This window comes from Electrophorus electricus, chromosome 2 (genome assembly GCF_041902795.1).
Source record: "Electrophorus electricus isolate QZ-2024a chromosome 2, ASM4190279v1, whole genome shotgun sequence".
In the NCBI taxonomy this organism is placed as follows: Eukaryota; Metazoa; Chordata; class Actinopteri; order Gymnotiformes; family Gymnotidae; genus Electrophorus; species Electrophorus electricus.
In genome coordinates this window covers 32,883,423-32,901,118 of record NC_137498.1, presented here as the reverse complement: position 1 = coordinate 32,901,118, position 17,696 = coordinate 32,883,423, and the positions used below count along the sequence as shown (strand labels likewise).

At 38.7% G+C, this 17,696-nt stretch overlaps 2 protein-coding genes across 3 annotated transcripts; both read left to right on the top strand.

Annotated features, from left to right (window-relative positions):
• The first annotated feature begins 805 nt into the window (after positions 1-805).
• On the top strand, positions 806-2,735 carry LOC118241869 (protein BUD31 homolog). The gene is made up of 4 exons (XM_035529225.2): positions 806-1,118; positions 1,385-1,507; positions 1,628-1,794; positions 1,970-2,735. The coding sequence occupies exons 1-4, from the start codon at positions 1,025-1,027 to the stop codon at positions 2,018-2,020; spliced, it is 435 nt and encodes a 144-aa protein (XP_035385118.1). The 5' UTR covers positions 806-1,024; the 3' UTR covers positions 2,021-2,735.
• A 4,116-nt stretch (positions 2,736-6,851) lies between these two features.
• slc29a4a (solute carrier family 29 member 4a) lies at positions 6,852-15,745 on the top strand. Of its 2 annotated transcripts, none has more exons than XM_027001241.3 (11): positions 6,852-7,045; positions 9,126-9,362; positions 10,008-10,139; positions 10,427-10,540; positions 11,250-11,378; positions 11,542-11,616; positions 11,702-11,958; positions 13,419-13,548; positions 13,863-14,050; positions 14,351-14,591; positions 15,004-15,745. In XM_027001241.3, the coding sequence occupies exons 2-11, from the start codon at positions 9,200-9,202 to the stop codon at positions 15,135-15,137; spliced, it is 1,563 nt and encodes a 520-aa protein (XP_026857042.1). In that variant the 5' UTR covers positions 6,852-7,045; positions 9,126-9,199; the 3' UTR covers positions 15,138-15,745. The 2 variants fall into 2 exon arrangements, with proteins under 2 accessions (XP_026857042.1, XP_026856967.1); XM_027001166.3 differs by having other exon boundaries at positions 11,702-11,967.
• Positions 15,746-17,696: the final 1,951 nt, after the last annotated feature.

Below are 17,696 nucleotides of genomic sequence, written 5' to 3'. Positions count from 1 at the left end.
TAAAATGTTTAATTAAAATGTATGAGACAAAGAGAAGCCCAATTAACCATGTAAACACATTAGACTGGAGGTGAATAAATAAACAATATCAATTATTTTCTTCTGCAATTACAATTTAAGTAGAATGATAAAATGGAGATTGTAATTAAAATTGAACCTCAAGGATTCATCCACTGACATTATCTTAATAGTATATAACCCTCAAGCAATGTTTATAAGGCTTATTTGATAAATCATTAAATGTACAGCAAATAAACGCAAAGTGAGTGAAACAGAGCCGAAGTGACAAAATCACAAGCCTCTGAATAAGTGAAATAACTGGTAAAATGATATTCCAAGGCACAGTTTTCTCAAAAGATGTGGGTATGTCTCAGAGTAGTATGTGTCAAACAAAGGAGAGCTCAAGAGTGCGGCAAGAGAACCCGAGACACTATATGTCTCATTACAGTAAAGCTACGGCTAGCTATAGCTTGTTGGATAAATTGCTAACTGTAAGTTTCATATATCCAACTGTCACTGTAAATGGGAATTATCAATTGCTAAAAGTAATTACAATTAAAATGGAGTACAAATGAAATCAATATTAATTTCCGATTCTCTTGAAAATACAAAACCAAAATCCACCAATGACAGCAAAACCAGCTGGAAAACACATTCAATTACCCGTTATCGTGTTTATTCTTTAATTCAGACAGGCACTATTCGAGACACCTAATCTGATGCAATATGTGTAGACGGGGAGCAACACTTTAGTTGAATTTAAAACGCGTGTTTAAGCATGACATCGGCATAGTATTGTTGTGCTGAGTTAGATCGGTTTGGAATGACACAAATACCAAAATATTTAATATTATTTTTTAGGATTTTTGGAAAGGCCAGCTTGCCCGCCTATATTTTTGAGACACTGCAAAACAAGTAGGACCTGTGTAGTGACGTAAGTGAAGAGAGACGAAACGCTAGTATAGCAGGCTTTATACAACAGCTAGTGAATCTCTTTTGTGTTATTTACTATTAAATTGAAGTCATGCCTAAAGTAAAAAGAAGTAAGAAACCACCCCCAGACGCTTGGGAGCTTATTGAGCCTACTCTTGATGAACTGGATCAGAAAATGAGGGAAGGTATGTTCTGGTTTAGATTTTGACTTTTCTTTTCGTAGTTTTAGCTAACTCGTTAGTTAGCTAGCGTTAGCTTTGTTGCTATTGTTTGTTGATATTTGTTTATATGTATTCAACATGGCTAGCTAAGGTATACCTAATATATCCGTCTATTTTAGTCACCATTTCTTATTTTACGGTTTTACAGTTATGTATAATGCTGTACTGCTGTCAATAATAATAATAATAATAATAATAATAATAATAATAATTATTATTATAATCTACAGCTGAAACGGAACCTCATGAGGGTAAAAGGAAAGTCGAGTGCCTTTGGCCTATTTTCAGACTTCATCACCAGCGAAGCCGCTATATATTCGACCTCTTTTACAAAAGAAAGACCATAAGCAGAGGTAACGTTTTAATTATGCACTCTTCACCGCTTAGAAGCTTTGAATTACATGGCTATATCTGCTTAATAGTTCTTGATGAAGCAAGAATGATAACTACTAAATGTTTTTTTTGGTCCTCAGAGCTTTATGAATACTGCATAAAAGAGGGCTACGCAGACAAGAATCTAATTGCAAAATGGAAAAAGCAGGGGTACGAAAATCTGTGCTGTCTTCGTTGCATTCAGACCCGTGACACCAACTTTGGAACAAATTGCATATGTCGGGTGCCCAAAAGCAAGCTTGAAGTGGTGAGTCAGTTCATGTTTAAACTTATAATGAGTTTTCTAGACTCATGTTTATTCTTTCCATATTGTGGAATATTTATGGTGTGATCATGGCAGTCACTGTTGTTTGAGTGTAACAGATATTTCAGTAATTACGTTCTACCTGTTAATAGGTTTCTCATTTTATCTGTCCCTGCAGGGTCGCATCATTGAGTGCAGTCACTGTGGGTGCAGGGGCTGCTCTGGATGATTAAGCTCATGATGTTTTGACACTGACTGTGCTTTCATTCCAGATTGCTTGTTTCACTATCCTTTAGATGTCTTTATTTGTGTGTTTGTTTTTTTAAATGTAATTTAATTTTCTGCCACCTTTTTAACTTTTTTCCTTTCATTGTTAATAATTATTACATTGTAAATATTTTACTGGCATTTTCTCCATGGGATGAATTATAACATGAAATTGAGTGCTATACATGCAGTTAAAAGACAATAGCTGGCCACTTTAGGTACATATTTCTCATTGGTGTTGCACTGGCAAGAGATTTCCTTCTGAAATTGTTTGTACTACTAAGTTGTTTTTTTTTTTTTTTCTCTCTCTATACATTGTGATTATCCATTTTACTGTAAAAGAATTGGGGTAGAAAAATTATGGAACCTAGTTAATTAGTGCAATTTTGTCTTATGTAGAATGGGGACTTGTCTGATTTATATTGCTATAACAGTCTCAAACTATTGGAATCCTGGAGACAAATTAGCTTAAGAGCCACTTTACCTATGTTCTCACTTGATTCTTAAATCCACACATTCCTTCTAAGAGTTCAGAGAGCAAACTTCTACATACGAAGCAACAGTGATGTAATACCAAGGCAACTGCAAGAAAAGTGTTCATCATGGACAAACCATGACCAGCAAATGTTTAATTTTTCATGCAGTAACATCCAGAATTAAAGGACTAAATGAACAGAGATGTGGGTACTCTGGCCCAGTTTACAGTATGATTGTCTTCTTTGAAATGCAGCCTACAGTGTCTAGTATAGGTTACAACCAATATGAATTCAGTTTTATTATGGGAGTGGTGCTGTGGAATCAAAAAGTGAATGAAAACAAGCTAAAATAAGTTACTGAAAATGAGGGGTGTAATTGGGAGCTTTACACTATGACACATGATCTCTCTAAAGATCATGAATGACAATGACAAGATAAGCAAATACTACATGTTTGTTTAAGAGTAGATTTTTCCTTTAAGCAAATCCTGGTCTATTGAACTTTCTCACACTTATTTTCAAGGTCATAGGGCATTTTAATGGCAGGAACATGTATGAAATAAGCCTGTTTGCATGGATCTTAACTTGAGGTACAGCAGTTTTAATCATTACCTTACACTCTTCCACATTAAGATGCATACTACACGTCCCTGCGCTCCTCTTCCACATAAAGAGAGGGCCAGATTTCAAGAGGTTTTTATAAGGTGGTGATCAGTAGGACCATTACTAAAACCACTCTGCCTGATTAAGATGCATACACATCTCTTCATATGGCTGCCTCCCAGAATTGGCTGCTGGCACTGCTTGGACCCATGTCAGAAATGAAGGAAGGGATAGCAGAGATTTGTTATAGGATGTAACTTTACTAACTTCACTTCAATCAACTAGTATAGCCCAGACAAATAAGAATCAATGGGAATGATCAAGGGCAAATTATTGTTCAGTATATTATTATTATAACTGAATAGTTTCTGCAATTAAAATGTCCAACTTTAATATCTGCTAATTATTATATATTAAGTGCTAAAGAGATATTCCAAGGCACAGTTCTCTCAAAAGAGGCAGGTATGTCTCAGAGTAGTATGTGTCAGGTCCAAACCAAAGAGAGCTCAAGAGTGTGGCAAGAGTACCTGAAATTTGTTGAACTGAGTAAACATACTTGTATGTGAATTTCTCATACCATTCCACTTTGATCTTCCTCTCCACAACATACATTTAGTAATCCAAATGAGCTTTTCTGGATATGTCTTGCTGCTCAATTTGCTGCCCTTTTGCACAAATATTAAATGGAAAGTCTAATCTGATTAGAATTGAAGGGAAGATTCAGCTGCTCCATTTATTTGATTACTAAGTATAAGCACCTGCACCATGCAGCCACTCCTCACTCCTGGAGGTAATGGCATCTGACAACAAATCAAAAATCAGTCTTGCAAAGAGAGGAGAGGCAATTACATTTGCATTACGTTTTCAGCACAGAAATACATGTCTTCAACATTTGACATAATGTAAAATTTCTATTTACATTAAGTGCATTTGCAGGAAATCATGAGGATGGTTACAACATTCAAAATGTGTCTTATGCAGCTGCTCTGTTAGTAGCACGAGCTGTTGGTCTAACTAGCAGCATGGCAGAGGTCACAGCAGCAAATGTAATGAATGATTCAATAAGAGTGGTGCTGGAGTTCTGCCTTATTACTCTGCAGAACGTCTGGATCTTATCCATGTGAGCTGCAGCTCATAGCTCCTCCCCTGCAGCTCATCATGGTAGAACACCAGCCATGCTTCATCAGCTGAATTAAATAAGCAGGAGGTCATCGGAAACTGCATACAATGTGCTCGTAACCCTTACATGCAGATGAGTCTGCAGCACAATTGTTATGGGAAAATGTCTTGATAGATCAAAAGCTGACCCAAATGTTAGAAATACTGGTAGTTTTGTTGTATCTGAACCAATATATTGTTCTCTAAAACAACTAACAAACCCTTAGTATTGTTCATTTTTCTTTGCAACTCTGTATCAGATTCTGTATCACCAAAAATAAAATTGCCATGTTTGAGAATTCCAACAGTGTGGTATGGCTCTTTAGTGTGAGAGGAAAAGTTAATTAAGAGCCCATCAATCTGCTGCTGAACTGCGAGTGTGATATCTGAGGCATTTTCTAACTCACAGCAGAGAGCAGAATAGCACTACAGATAGAATAGCTAATGAAACATTCCAACCAGCCTTGTGTGCACATAGGTACAGCAGCCCTCGGGGCATAAGCTACTGGATAGCCAATTAGATTCCCTCAGGGTAAGTGGAACAACCAGACCAAGAACAGAATATTTTAGCAGTATTGAAAGGATTATTTTTCCTGTACTTTATAAACAAATCTAAAATTGACAAAAAAAGAAGCATTGTTCGGGCAGCAATGTTCAGACAGCATAAAAGAGGAAAGATCAATTTTATAATGTTACACTTAAGGTACCCATTTATTCATCAATGTATATGAAGGAAAAAAAAAAATTAAAATGTATAATAGCGCAGGCTGTGACAGCAATACTTATTTATATGGCCCTGAAACCATATTCTATGTTGATTCAGAGTTCATTTAAGTTTACCAGGAAAATGCTGATAAATTGCTCATTTCTTAGACCAGAGTCAAGATGAAAACAGGGAGTAATCAGTATGCAAAGCCATGCACTCTGATGCTGCTTTCTCCTGCAGGATAAATATAGACCTGGGTGCATCTCAGTAGTTTCAGGCTTGAATGGTGAGCACACAGCACCTTCTAAAGTTCTGCAATTAGACCTTCATCTTTGCTGTGTTCTCTGCTTTCACACTCTCTTACCAGGAGGCATAGTAATGTAACATTTGATGTACTCATTATTTGACGTACTCATCAGCACACATTTGATTGCTAGCTGTTGCTATGCCTCACACATACTGACGTGCTGTAATATTATCACTCTTTTGGAATAAAAATATGTATATGAGAATACATTTTCAAGTTTTGTGTTTTGGTTTTCAATGTGTTTTTTAGTTTTGATAGGTAGGGTGAACATATGCAACCTCATGGGCTTTAAATTCTAGCTCCTGAACACTTCCAGCTGGCAAATTTATTTTACTGTTATACTTTATAGAAGGCATCAATGATCACATGGAGTGGCTTATGATCCCCAGTAGCTCACCTGATAGGGCAGGTGGAGCATGTTGCTAAAAACACCAGGGTAATTCAGTTTCTGAGTCATGGGTTCTGATAAATACATATTTTTAGCATGATAAGAATGTCGTACTTATGTAGTACTTATGAGGCATAGATGATGTGAGGCAAAGATGATGATTACTGTACCCAAAACATTTGCTTGAAACCATATAGTAAAAAAGGTAGACCCAAAATGACACTGGTAAAATAACCTCTAAAATGATATATATTCTTTATAGTTCCTCTATTTTCAACTCTGTGTGCTAAAACCATAATAGAGTAGCATAACAGAAACCATTCAAATACAGGTTGTCATGTCTCTGGTAAAGATCAAGGAGGATAATATTTTTCAGAATTCATAAGTTGGAATATTCTGTGATGAAAGCTTTTATTTACCACTGACATTTCCACAGCTGTAGCATTTCAAATCTGCTAAATGGTGAAGCAAAATTAAAAACTATCTTACAAATTTGTTTTCCTTGAGCATTCTATGCAGCTTTGCTTTCTGTTTTTTTCACCACCGTTTTCACCAGTGTTTTTTTCACCACTGTTGTCAGCTGATTTTCTTCATGTTCTGAAGCTCTCAAACATCTAGTGCCTTTTTTCCTTTCCCTCTAAAATGATAATAAAACAGTCTCTCGAGCTCACTCGTCACTGAGCTTTAATCATGGCTGACTGTGTTGTTGGCCTGTCTTCTAATACATTTCCAGCTGATTTACCCAGTACATATCAACCTTGCTTTGCGATGTATAAGACATCATACTAACCAACACATTCGCCTGTTAGACCAAACCGTTTCCATGTGTAAATATTTGATCCTAACAGTGTAACATATAAAATAATTATGTAAAAATATTTGTGTTTGTCTTCTGTTGATTTGGATGCGAAGGTTTGACTGTAAAATGTATGCTTAAACTCCGGTTTCTATAATTTAAATGTATCAGTGTAAATCTTTATCAGGGTGCATGTATAACTTTTAAATTTACGAAGTAAAGCACGCAAACCATCTGTTCAATAGTTACCCAAGCTGCTTGGTTTGTATTACATTTTACCGGTTGAATCGATAATGTAAGAAGGTTTGCCGTGGCAGATAGGTCGAGACTGAATTTCTTGTTACGGGTTTTCTGTGTGGGAGGGAGAATGACAGAGCGAGGGGATTTCGCTGTGGCTCTACACCGAGTCATAGCCTGCAAGTACATCGCTGTCAGAAACCTGCTCAATGGATTCAGCCAAAACGCAGCAACTCTTCTGATAAATATGTTATAGACGAAGACTATCATTTTTTAAGGACTACAATGTGTGCACGAGGTATCTAATTCATTTCGGGTGAGCTTTAACCTGTTGTTTCGTTCTTTAAACGACACGATTTGATATGTTACCTATGCATATGTGATTTGTATTGTTCTTTGATGAATAATGAAAATGTATTTGAAATTTTAGCTAATCAGGCCTTAGAATTTCTCTAGTCCAAATAAAAGCAAAGAAGGATTATTTTATAAAATAATGTTTTAGATGTGAGAGTTCTCGCGTTTGTATTCCAGCGGATAAATTGGATGAAAAGTGCTATTAGATTGTAAGAAAAATCTTGACATTTACAATATTCTACTTGTGTTAACTAATTAAAAATTATCCTCTTGTGCAATATCTCCCTGTTCCTTATCTAAATCATATACTTTTCCTTGACAATTCTTATTACTGAATCTTCAGAAAATAAATTACTTCAGATCATATTTTTGGAGCAATTTTGAGCGTCACCACCTGTCAAAACACATCGCTTATCAGCTAATGAACTTAATAGCTAAGTATAACGTTTTTATTGTTCTGGAGAGACCACCACCAATTAGGCTACACAGTCGCATACACAACACGGTGAAAAAGATCTGGTAGGCAACCAAGCGAGGCGCAATGGTTAACATATTTTGCCTCGAAGGTGTTTGCATCAAAAAGCTTTATTTCTTTAGAGAACAGATATGAAAGGAGAGATTACTGGATTCCCTTCTGTCTTATGAAGGAGACCAGAAAGAACATCTTGTTTTGTTAAAGAGCTTGCCAAATGACACTTGTCTTGCCGTGTGTCGTTCTATGCTTGCCTTTTATCTACAGTTCTTTCTGTTGTTGACATGCAATAGCTTAGTCAAACACCAAGGGTCACCACAATGACAGAGATGGCAGGTTAATCAGCTTTAGAGGTAACTATGCAAGGGTACTATTTCAAATCTTCAAATACTGCACAACAAACTGTTCTTCTGCCTTCATAATGTTTATAATTCCCAGCTTTTACACACACTGTTGTTCCAAATCAGCCTGGCTCATGTTTATTAAAATGCTCTTATTAATTGTTTGTACTGTATTATTCTAGAGAAATATACATACTGTCCATATTGTTGGGGATGTTTGATGTAAAGTGTTTGGAGGATAAAAGATTCTTCATCCATATGTTGCACCATTTTTTTTTGGTCCATGCATGCCTTGACCATATTCTCACCAGTCTCTAATTTGCTGGCTTTGGGACTTTCTAAGAGGAGTTCATTCATTCATTCATTGTTAGCATATACAGTAATCATATCTATGACAGCCAAATAGTGTATGTATGTATGTATCCTGACGAGCGGCATTTAAATGCGACATTTAAATGCTGGTGAGGTAGATGCTAGTTTACACATGAGAGTTCTAATGATCAAAACTGGAAAGGCTTAGTTAACTGATGCCACTGAACAGCAAGCATGGCATAATGTGGAGATGTTAAGTAAAAAGTAAAATAATACAACTAACTGAGCAGAAAGTGGCTTGAAGCTTTGCAGGATTGTATGGGGATGGAATTCATGTGACACAGGGCCCTTTCATCTCCCCTAGTTTTGACTAACAGGATAACATAATATAACATTAATCTTTAGTAATCTTGCTTTGTGCTCTTTTAAATGTGCAGGCTTTAGAGCAGTATATCTATGGTCTCATAATAAATTTTCAGGGGTCAATCTTGTTACAGATTTATCTCATATGTGATAATATGTGACATTTAGCCATGTGAATGGGGACCAAGGAAGAAATAACAAACATAAAGGCTGATATATATATATATATATATATATATATATATATATATATATATATATATATATATATATATTCCTTGGTCCCCATTCACACACACACACACACACACACACACACACACACACACACACACACACATATATATATATATATATATTATGAATATGTGTGAAATATATGTGAATTTGAAATATAGATTATACCTTTGTACTTTTGAACCTACAGTATGTATTTTGTGGAGTTGCTATATAGTGTCCCTTCTTAACATCATAACCATTTGTTGCATTATGTGGTACACAGAAAAGCTTATTTTTATGGCATAGATAAATAATAAGTGTCCTCTTCTATGCAGTATTGACCATACTTCCATTGCCACCGAACAAAGCCAACTGAAAGTAAGTGTGAAAGCTGTCTGAGAGCCAGACTATGGTCTCTAAAGGTGCAGAGAGACACAGGCAGACCACCCCCACCAAGACCCCAGAGGGAAATGTGGTGATGAGCTTCAGCTTTGAGAGCTACCAGCTAGAGGAAGAGGACTGCCAAGGCAAAGACATCTCAGACAAAGGGGTGCTGGCTCTGACTGAGACTGGTGAGAGTCTCCCTTACATAACTACTTGGCTGCATGCATATCCGTGGCTCTGACATGAACGCAAGCGCAGTCTGTGCACACTGGGCAGTGTGTTAGGGCTATGGGTACAAATTGCATGGTTCAAGCCTGAGGTTATGTTGCCATGTAAGTTGAATCACCTACTGTGAAACAGCAAGTACTAATCACGTTATCTTAAACAGGGCACTAACACTGCCTGGAAGGGCTAGGAAAGCAAAACGCACCTTCTAATCTTTGAGAAAAGATATATTGGGTGTTTTATATATAGAGTTTTATATATATAGTTTTATATATAGAGGTTGTCAACTTAAAAATTCACATCCCTTCTGCCAAAAGTGGTAATGTCAAAAGTGGAAATGTTATGAGACCAAACCTACATCAGTCAGTGCCCTGATGACTCCCACAACAATATAAGAAAAGCAGAGCAGAATATCAATGATGCTCCTACACATGAATGCAAAAAAGTGAACCTTGAAGTGACAAAACACACGCTGAGAAGCACATACGGTAGCACAATGCCTCACATCACAAATGGACTCACATCATTTCAGCAGCAGAAGGCAGCTGGTGCATGTTGATAGATATTTTAGCAATGCCTGAATGAATCTGTATGGTTTCTGGGCAAAGCTTTTGAAGAACCTGTTCCAGATGACTGTTATCATGGGATCTACTTTGCCATGCTGCTGGCTGGTGTTGGCTTCCTGTTGCCTTACAATAGCTTCATCACAGATGTTGACTACCTGCATCATAAATTTGAAGGTACAGCCTGTCTTTTAAAGATATTTGAACATATGGAATATATATAACGTATATTACATAGGTGTATGGCATATGGATGCACATTAATCCACTGAAATCACATTAGACAAATTTATTACTGTTCAGCCTTCATGGTCCCATGAAAAAAAGAGAAGAAGATCATGATCAGAACTGTGATCAGGGATGTGGATAAGGGATTGGGGATTGGGGATGGCAATCAGGATTTGGGTGGGAATTGTGATGGGAAACGGGAATGTTCTGAGGTTTTGGTTTGTGTTTATCACTAGGGACATCCATTGTGTTCGACATGAGCCTGACCTACATCCTTGTGGCTCTTGTGGCTGTGGTCTTGAATAATGTTGTGGTGGAGATGCTCAGTCTGCACACCAGGATCACCGTGGGTGAGTGTGCTTCTTCACACATATACATGCCACACACACAAAGGGACTGGAGGAGGAGTTAGTTCATCGAGGGACTGCCCATTCACCCACCTCACCCTCCCTTCCACAGATGCAGAGAGACCAGTGCTGGTGGTGCTGGTGCTGCTGCTGCTGCTGGTGGTGGTGGGCCTTAGCATATGAAAAAAACCCATTTAATTTTCACAACAGCACCCACATCTCTGTGTGACAGTGCACCCCTTTTGCTGTGGAGCATTGTAATTATGAGTAGAGTCTAGGAGTTTTTTCTTTTACAGGCATTTCAGCTGTGCTTAGCACGTTCCCTGTGTAATTACATCTCTATTTCCCACAGACACATGCAAATGCAGCTGTGCTATTAATGACATTTGTATAAAGGCCTCAGGTTTGGTCTAAGGCTTAAGTGCCTGCCTTGGGACCTTTCAAGAGCTCTTGCTTTGCAACTCACTGAATTACAAATGCATGTTTATTTTGATTGGGAAAATCTTTCATTCCAAGGACACATTTTGTTGTAGTACACTGTTTTGAGATCTGTAAAATTCAAACTTTTTTTTAAACAAGGTTTAGTTGTGCCGAGTCTCTCTCTCTCTCTCTCTCTCTCTCTCTCTTTCTCTCTCTCTCTCTCTCTCTCTCTCTCTCTCTGCATCTCTCTCTGGAATCAAATCTAAGTGAAGTTAAATGTCACTTCTTGCAGGTTACCTCTTTGCTCTTGGCCCTCTGCTTTTCATCAGCATTTTTGATGTGTGGCTAGAGATGTTTAATACAGCCCAGGCATATGCCCTCAACCTGATATCCGTGGGCATTGTGGCGTTTGGATGCACAGGTACTGCTTTTGGGGACTTCTTAATCTTTGGATGGGATACAGCATGTGTGAAGAAGCAGCTTCCTTGCCTCACCTGTAGGAAACTGTGTGTTTGATGTTTACATACTGCCATTAACCTTCCAACGTGGTTATTTGTCTGGCATTTGATTGATGTTGTCTGCAGTGCAGCAATCCAGTTTCTATGGCTACATGGGGATGCTTCCAAAACGGTACACACAAGGCGTAATGACAGGAGAAAGTAAGATGATCCAGCTTTGATCTGATAAGATTTGTGTTTCAATACATACATCCCAACCAAGCATATATTGCTCCTCATCTCTAAGGCACAGCAGGAGTGATCATCTCCCTTAGCCGGATCTTCACCAAGCTGCTGATTAGTGATGAGAGGAAGAACACCATCATCTTCTTCCTCATCTCCATCAGCATGGAGTTGATGTGTTTCATTCTGCACGTGCTGGTGCGGAGGACACACTTCGTGCGTTATTACACAGGATTGGCCCGCCAGGGCCTCACCCACCCCAAAGAGAACACACATCATGGCAACCAGTACCAAGTCCACCATGATGTCATAGCAGAGGAAGTAAGATTTGTAAGTTTTTGTATTATTAGAATGAAAATGTCAAATGATAATGGCAATTACGAACAATATGCTGGGAATTCACTTTTAAAAAGAAGTTATAACCATGTACTCAATTTGGAAATAGTGAAATTCAGAAGCTATTTTCTTTAGGTTCTCTCTTACATTCATTTTAATTTAATATATTCATCTATGTGCATAAGACACTTTTCTCTATATAACACATTTCCTCACTATAGTAATAATTTCTGCCCTATCTCTAAACCAAACTGAGTGGTAATTGGCAGCATTTCTCAAGTGTTGCTGCAATAAAGTTGTAGTGTATTGTGCATTGATATACTATCATATCTAACAATAATCCTTGAGTCAGCACAGTCGTCTCTAGGATTATATGGCAAAAACAAATTCACAGCTAGCAGTATGTTCACTTTATTTAAACTACTATTTATGATTTAGAAAAAAATTTGAGATAAGAAATGAAAAGGTTATTGTAGTTTAATGCTGGCATAATATCTAAGCCATGAAACTGGGCTCAAATGAAACAGAGCCTGAAAGGAACATTTGTTTCTTTTGAAAATGGGCTGCTACTGTCTGCCATTCGTGCAGGTCCATTGCACTGGTGCTGGTGAAAGTGCTCTAAATTCAGAAAGATAAGGATAGAACTTGATTTAGTGTTAGAGGCTGTTCAGTTCATTTGCATAAGTACATCGGCATAACAATGTTTTTCCTCTGGGTGACAGACAGAATACTAAGAGCTATTCCTTCATGCTAAATAAATTACCCATTTTTAGAGTAATGGACCGATTGGAGCAAGTTTCATCTGCAGAGATGAAAACCAGCTCCTGGATGGATAAAGGCCTAGTGATATCTGTTCAATCTGAACAAAGAAGATATTTTCTCATTTCAGCTATAAGTGAAAATATTGGAGATATGTGAATAGCAAAGCCATGAGGGGTGGCATGACTAGGTGAAAACAGAAGACAGTGCTAAAGTGTGCCAACAGCATGGATGTCCTAATGCTTATTATTATTTTCCACTTTTTTGGTCTTTTTGTCTTTGACTATTCCGTGCCTCCTCAATCACTATGCTCAGTTCTACCAGTCTCCCTTCGCTTCCAAACCCAGGGGCTGTTTTTTTAATCTCAACAAATTAAAGAGAGTGGTTTTACAGACTCAGCTAGGTACTTAATCAAGTAATGGCCCTCTTCACACAGCCTCTGCAGAACCACTAGCTCATTTGAGAGAGATTCATAACCGCTGAACCCAGTGCATGCTGTAACAGAACTATGCAGATCTGAGTGGTGTGGTCATTGTCATTTCACATGTTTCAGTTTCCAGCATTTAATAAGGTGCACAATTAGCAACTTTCTGCAAATTAAGGCCACCCCTCCTTGTCTGACTTGGATGTATATGTATATATATTTTATTAGTAAAGAGGACTGACGTCATCTCTGTGCTTTCAAGGGCAGTGGTGCAGAACCAGCGTCACCAGCTGAAGGTGGCGCCACAGAGGCAGTTTATGCAGGCAGCAGCACATATGTGAGATTTGATGTGCCAAAGATAAAGATTAAAAGGAGCTGGCCAGGCATCAGAGGTAGGATGATAAGAGCAATGGCATTAGTCTTTAACTCACACATGATATTTTTGGAATACTGGGTAAAAATCAAGGATTTCAGAACACCAGAACCATATCTGGTGATAGCCCCAGCACTGACTTTGAAGAATACTAGGGAACACTTCCTTAAAAAAATTCATACACATGGACAGAGACATAATAGAGGAATCTATTCACATATGGATCATCATTTTAAAGCTGCTATTTATATGTTATGATTTAATTATACCAACAATTCCTTGACATTTTCTCCCTGAGGAAACAGCTGTAATCAGTGAGCATTTCTATTACAGATATGATCCTGCATCGTTATGTGGTTTCCCGGGTGATTTGGACCTACATGTTGTCCATTGCAGTCACCTACTTCATCACACTATGCCTGTTTCCTGGCCTGGAGTCTGAGATCCGTAACCCCACCCTGGGGGAGTGGCTCCCCATCCTTATTATGGCCATCTTCAACATGTCTGACTTTGTGGGCAAAGTGAGCCGCTATATCAAAACAGCTGTGCCATGATATATCCCCCTTGCCTCTGCTTTCTTGACCATGGTTATTTCAGTACTGTTATGATGATTCGTGTGTGTATACATGTTAAAGAGGCACTGTCGGTCCTATGGTAAGACTTAAATAAGAATTAGGCTGACGAAGTCCTAGACGCTAAATGGAAAAAAACAGGACACAATCTAGAAAAAACATCTTTATCCATGTATATACTTGCCTTTTGAAAAGGTTTCCCTCCGGAGTAAGTTCCTTCCAGACTAATGGCCGCCTGCCTGTCTACAGATCTTGGCAGCTTTGCCTTATGAGTGGAACGGTGTGCGCCTGTTGCTCTGCTCCTGCCTGCGTGTGGTCTTCATCCCCCTGTTCATCATGTGTGTGTACCCGGCCCCGATGCCAACGCTCACCCACCCAGCGTGGCCTTGCGTTTTTTCCCTCCTCATGGGCATCAGCAACGGCTACTTCGGCAGTGTACCCATGATTCAGGCTGCGGGCAGGGTGCCGCCTGAGCAGAGAGAGCTAACAGGTACACGCGCTGCCTTCACAGGAGCAAATGGGACTGGCTTTGCCAGTAAGGCTGGGAGCAGCCAAGCAGCATAATGCAAATAAAACCTTCACATCGGCAGGCACACACTAGCTTTGGTGTTTTGATAGTCACATTGCCCTGTTTGGCTGCTGGGTGAGAGGGAGCTTGATGTCTACTGCTGTTGCAAGGTAATCAATAATCAGAACTAAAATATTTCAATGTATGTGTGTGTATATGTGTGTGTGTGTGTGTGTGTGTGTGTGTGTGTGTGTGTGTGTGTGTGTGTGTGTGTGTGAGAGAGAGAGAGAGAGAGAGAGATAGAGAGAGAGAGAGAGAGAGAGAGAGAGAGAGAAAGCTTGCACTCACTTTTCTGAGCCGTGCCTCTCCATTTGCCTTTTTTTTTTTTTTGCAGGAAACACAATGACTGTGTCCTACATGGCTGGACTGATGTTGGGCTCTGTGGTTGCCTATGCAGCTTGTGGCTTTATTGCCCCAGGGCTGGGCCTCCAACCAGAGACTGGCTCAAACTTCACCCAGGGCTATTAGTATCCTGCCTCTGTGTGATCCACCTTCACAAATTCCACACATCCCGCCCATCCATCTCATTGGATGCAGCTGTTACCCATGTAGCAACTCTGCAGTCCCCATGAACCAAAGCTGTGTCACTGGCTGACTGGATCTGAGCTGCAAGGCTGAAGCTCTATTAAATGTAGTGAAGTGGGAGGAAAATTATTGCTGACACTGTAAAGAGTTGTATGTATGCTTCATTGTGCTGCTTATTCGTGTTATATGAAAGTGTTTGTTCCCCTTCGGAAGGGAAGCATATGCTGTCTGGTGATAAAGCAGGCTGCTCTTAGGGTGCTGCCAGATGGGGGTTACTCAGTGCTCCTCCTGTGATGCTCTGAGGCAAGAAACCATGACCTTATGTACCTAGATGCTGTGGAGTTGGATTTGCTGGGAAAATCCAGTGGCTTTAGGCCATTTGCATCTACCTTGTCCACAAATCCTGTCTCACTGATGATCTAATGGATGCAGGTTAAAAGACAAATCCATAATACACTGTTGTCCTTAATTGTTCATTATGGATGTTATACCTTTTTGCTAAAGCAACCAGAATGCAAACTTCAGTGAATAAAGGTTTTTTTGTACAATTACTTGATTTCTTCTCCATGTTTCTGGCTCTTATGAAATGGACTGTAAAACTCCCATAATATGATATATTCACCTATTATTTATATAGAAATCATATTTACCACGTGAATTGTCATGATCCTCAAAGGGAAAACATTAATTGAAGCACATTTATTCGATAATGAATCCCCTTATATTCTTTGTTCATACCAAATAATAATTTTTGTAAGGGGTTTATTTTTTATTCTTTAGATTTTATTTCATTTTAGTACGTTGTTAAGAATGTAACTAACCTACAACTTAATAATAACCTTGTTTTAATTGATGTAAAATATTGTGCTCTGATCAGTAGATGGTGCTGTTGTACAGTGTTGTTTCTGTGATGCAGCGAGAATTTTTATACCAAATTAAGCATGACCTGCGTTATTCGGAAGGCATTTTTGTGTTTAGTACACGATGATCAGTCTTTTTCACGTGATTCCTCTACGGTTACTTCTATATACAGAAGCATCACGTTACATCAAACTGTCCTTTGCCTCATAATAAGATACATGAATAATATATGCAACGGAGGCTTGCTGTGTGTGAGGTCAAGACTGCTGTTTGTTCTAATGCACAGTGCGTCCGAAGGAAATCAGAGTACGTCTCTGGGGCTATGACTGACAACTGTCAGATTATTCTGAGGTTTGCTCGTTTGTATAGACATACCAGATAATATCTTACGCATACCAATCATGCTGTGCTGATGAAAAATCATTTTCTGGTTGTACTGCTTATTTTGGCCTAACATTACTGGGCAGATAAACACGTTTACAGCATCAGAAACGATCTGTGAATATTTCAGACAAGCAAATCCAACAGACGCGTTGAACCAGACTCAAAAACCTGGCACTGGATAAGTGCAGTTTAATATGGCCTGCTACGTTCGTGTATTATGCTACCCTATGTTTAGAGGTTAGTATATCTGACAGCTTCAAAGCGCTGCCGGTTTTCTCACTGACGGATGTAGCTTAATAAGGTGTAGCACTGCTGCTGACAGCTAGAGCGTGTCTGTGGTCCTACTCGAGGTGCGTCAGTAAGCAGTCACCTGTGCGACACCTGCCGACATGAACAGACATTTAGGACCATATCGTCGCCTTTGAACGATTCTTTGAACTGGCGTCTGCTCGTCAACATCTGAGCAATATAGAAAATGAGTTGACTGCGTTTCAGTAAGACAAGACCCGTAAGAATTCCTCGAATAAAGAATATGAATAAGGTGCTCAAAGTGAGACCGAGAAATTAGCTATTGCGCCTTAGAAGGTTAAGGTAGCTCTGTCCTTGATTTATCTAATGTTTCCGAGATTATTCATTCCCAGGCTACAAGGCTTGGTGTGTTTTCGGCTGGCAACCGTATGAAACTGGTTATTCTCTTAATAGTCTGAATACAGTGAAAGTGTTATTGAGATAAATTTCAGTACAGCTGGAGGACAATGTAGGATGTTAATAAACTGTCACAAGACATCTAGGTTTCAGCATTATCTCATTACTAGTGTAGATGGAGAACATTATATAATTGATAGGGGAAAAGAAACATATCAAAATCTAATATTAGACTATTTATCACCATCTTTACAGAAACATCTTTCTTGCAAATACATTATCTGGCCACTTCACTAGTTATGCTACACTTATCTTAGAGGTCTATGTACTTTTTATCAGAGTACAGCACTTTTTAATAGGTGTTTTCTAGAACCCCTTGTACTCAGGAAAAACCAATAAGCTCTTCAGGTTAAGAACAAATGGTTCAAGACAGTATCATGTACTGGTCAGTTTCTCACCACAGGTCCACTAGTGTATGGATGTTATTTTGGCGGGGAACCATTCACAACACAGCTGTGACAGACGTAATATTGGATGTTGTGATAGTATGAGTGTATCTGTCATATAGTGTTACTGGAGTCAGTGTCACTTCTGGGGCAGAGAATTGTTTGC

Excerpts from the sequence above, each read along its gene's own strand:
- slc29a4a (XM_027001166.3), top strand. The coding sequence starts at position 9,200 with ATGGTCTCTAAAGGTGCAGAGAGACACAGGCAGACCACCCCCACCAAG. Across the intron at positions 9,363-10,007 it reads GCTGGCTCTGACTGAGACTG|CTTTTGAAGAACCTGTTCCA; the intron begins GTGAGAGTCTCC and ends TTCTGGGCAAAG. Across the intron at positions 10,541-11,249 it reads GCACACCAGGATCACCGTGG|GTTACCTCTTTGCTCTTGGC; the intron begins GTGAGTGTGCTT and ends CACTTCTTGCAG.
- LOC118241869 (XM_035529225.2), top strand. The coding sequence starts at position 1,025 with ATGCCTAAAGTAAAAAGAAGTAAGAAACCACCCCCAGACGCTTGGGAG. Across the intron at positions 1,508-1,627 it reads AAGAAAGACCATAAGCAGAG|AGCTTTATGAATACTGCATA; the intron begins GTAACGTTTTAA and ends TTTGGTCCTCAG. Across the intron at positions 1,795-1,969 it reads CCAAAAGCAAGCTTGAAGTG|GGTCGCATCATTGAGTGCAG; the intron begins GTGAGTCAGTTC and ends CTGTCCCTGCAG.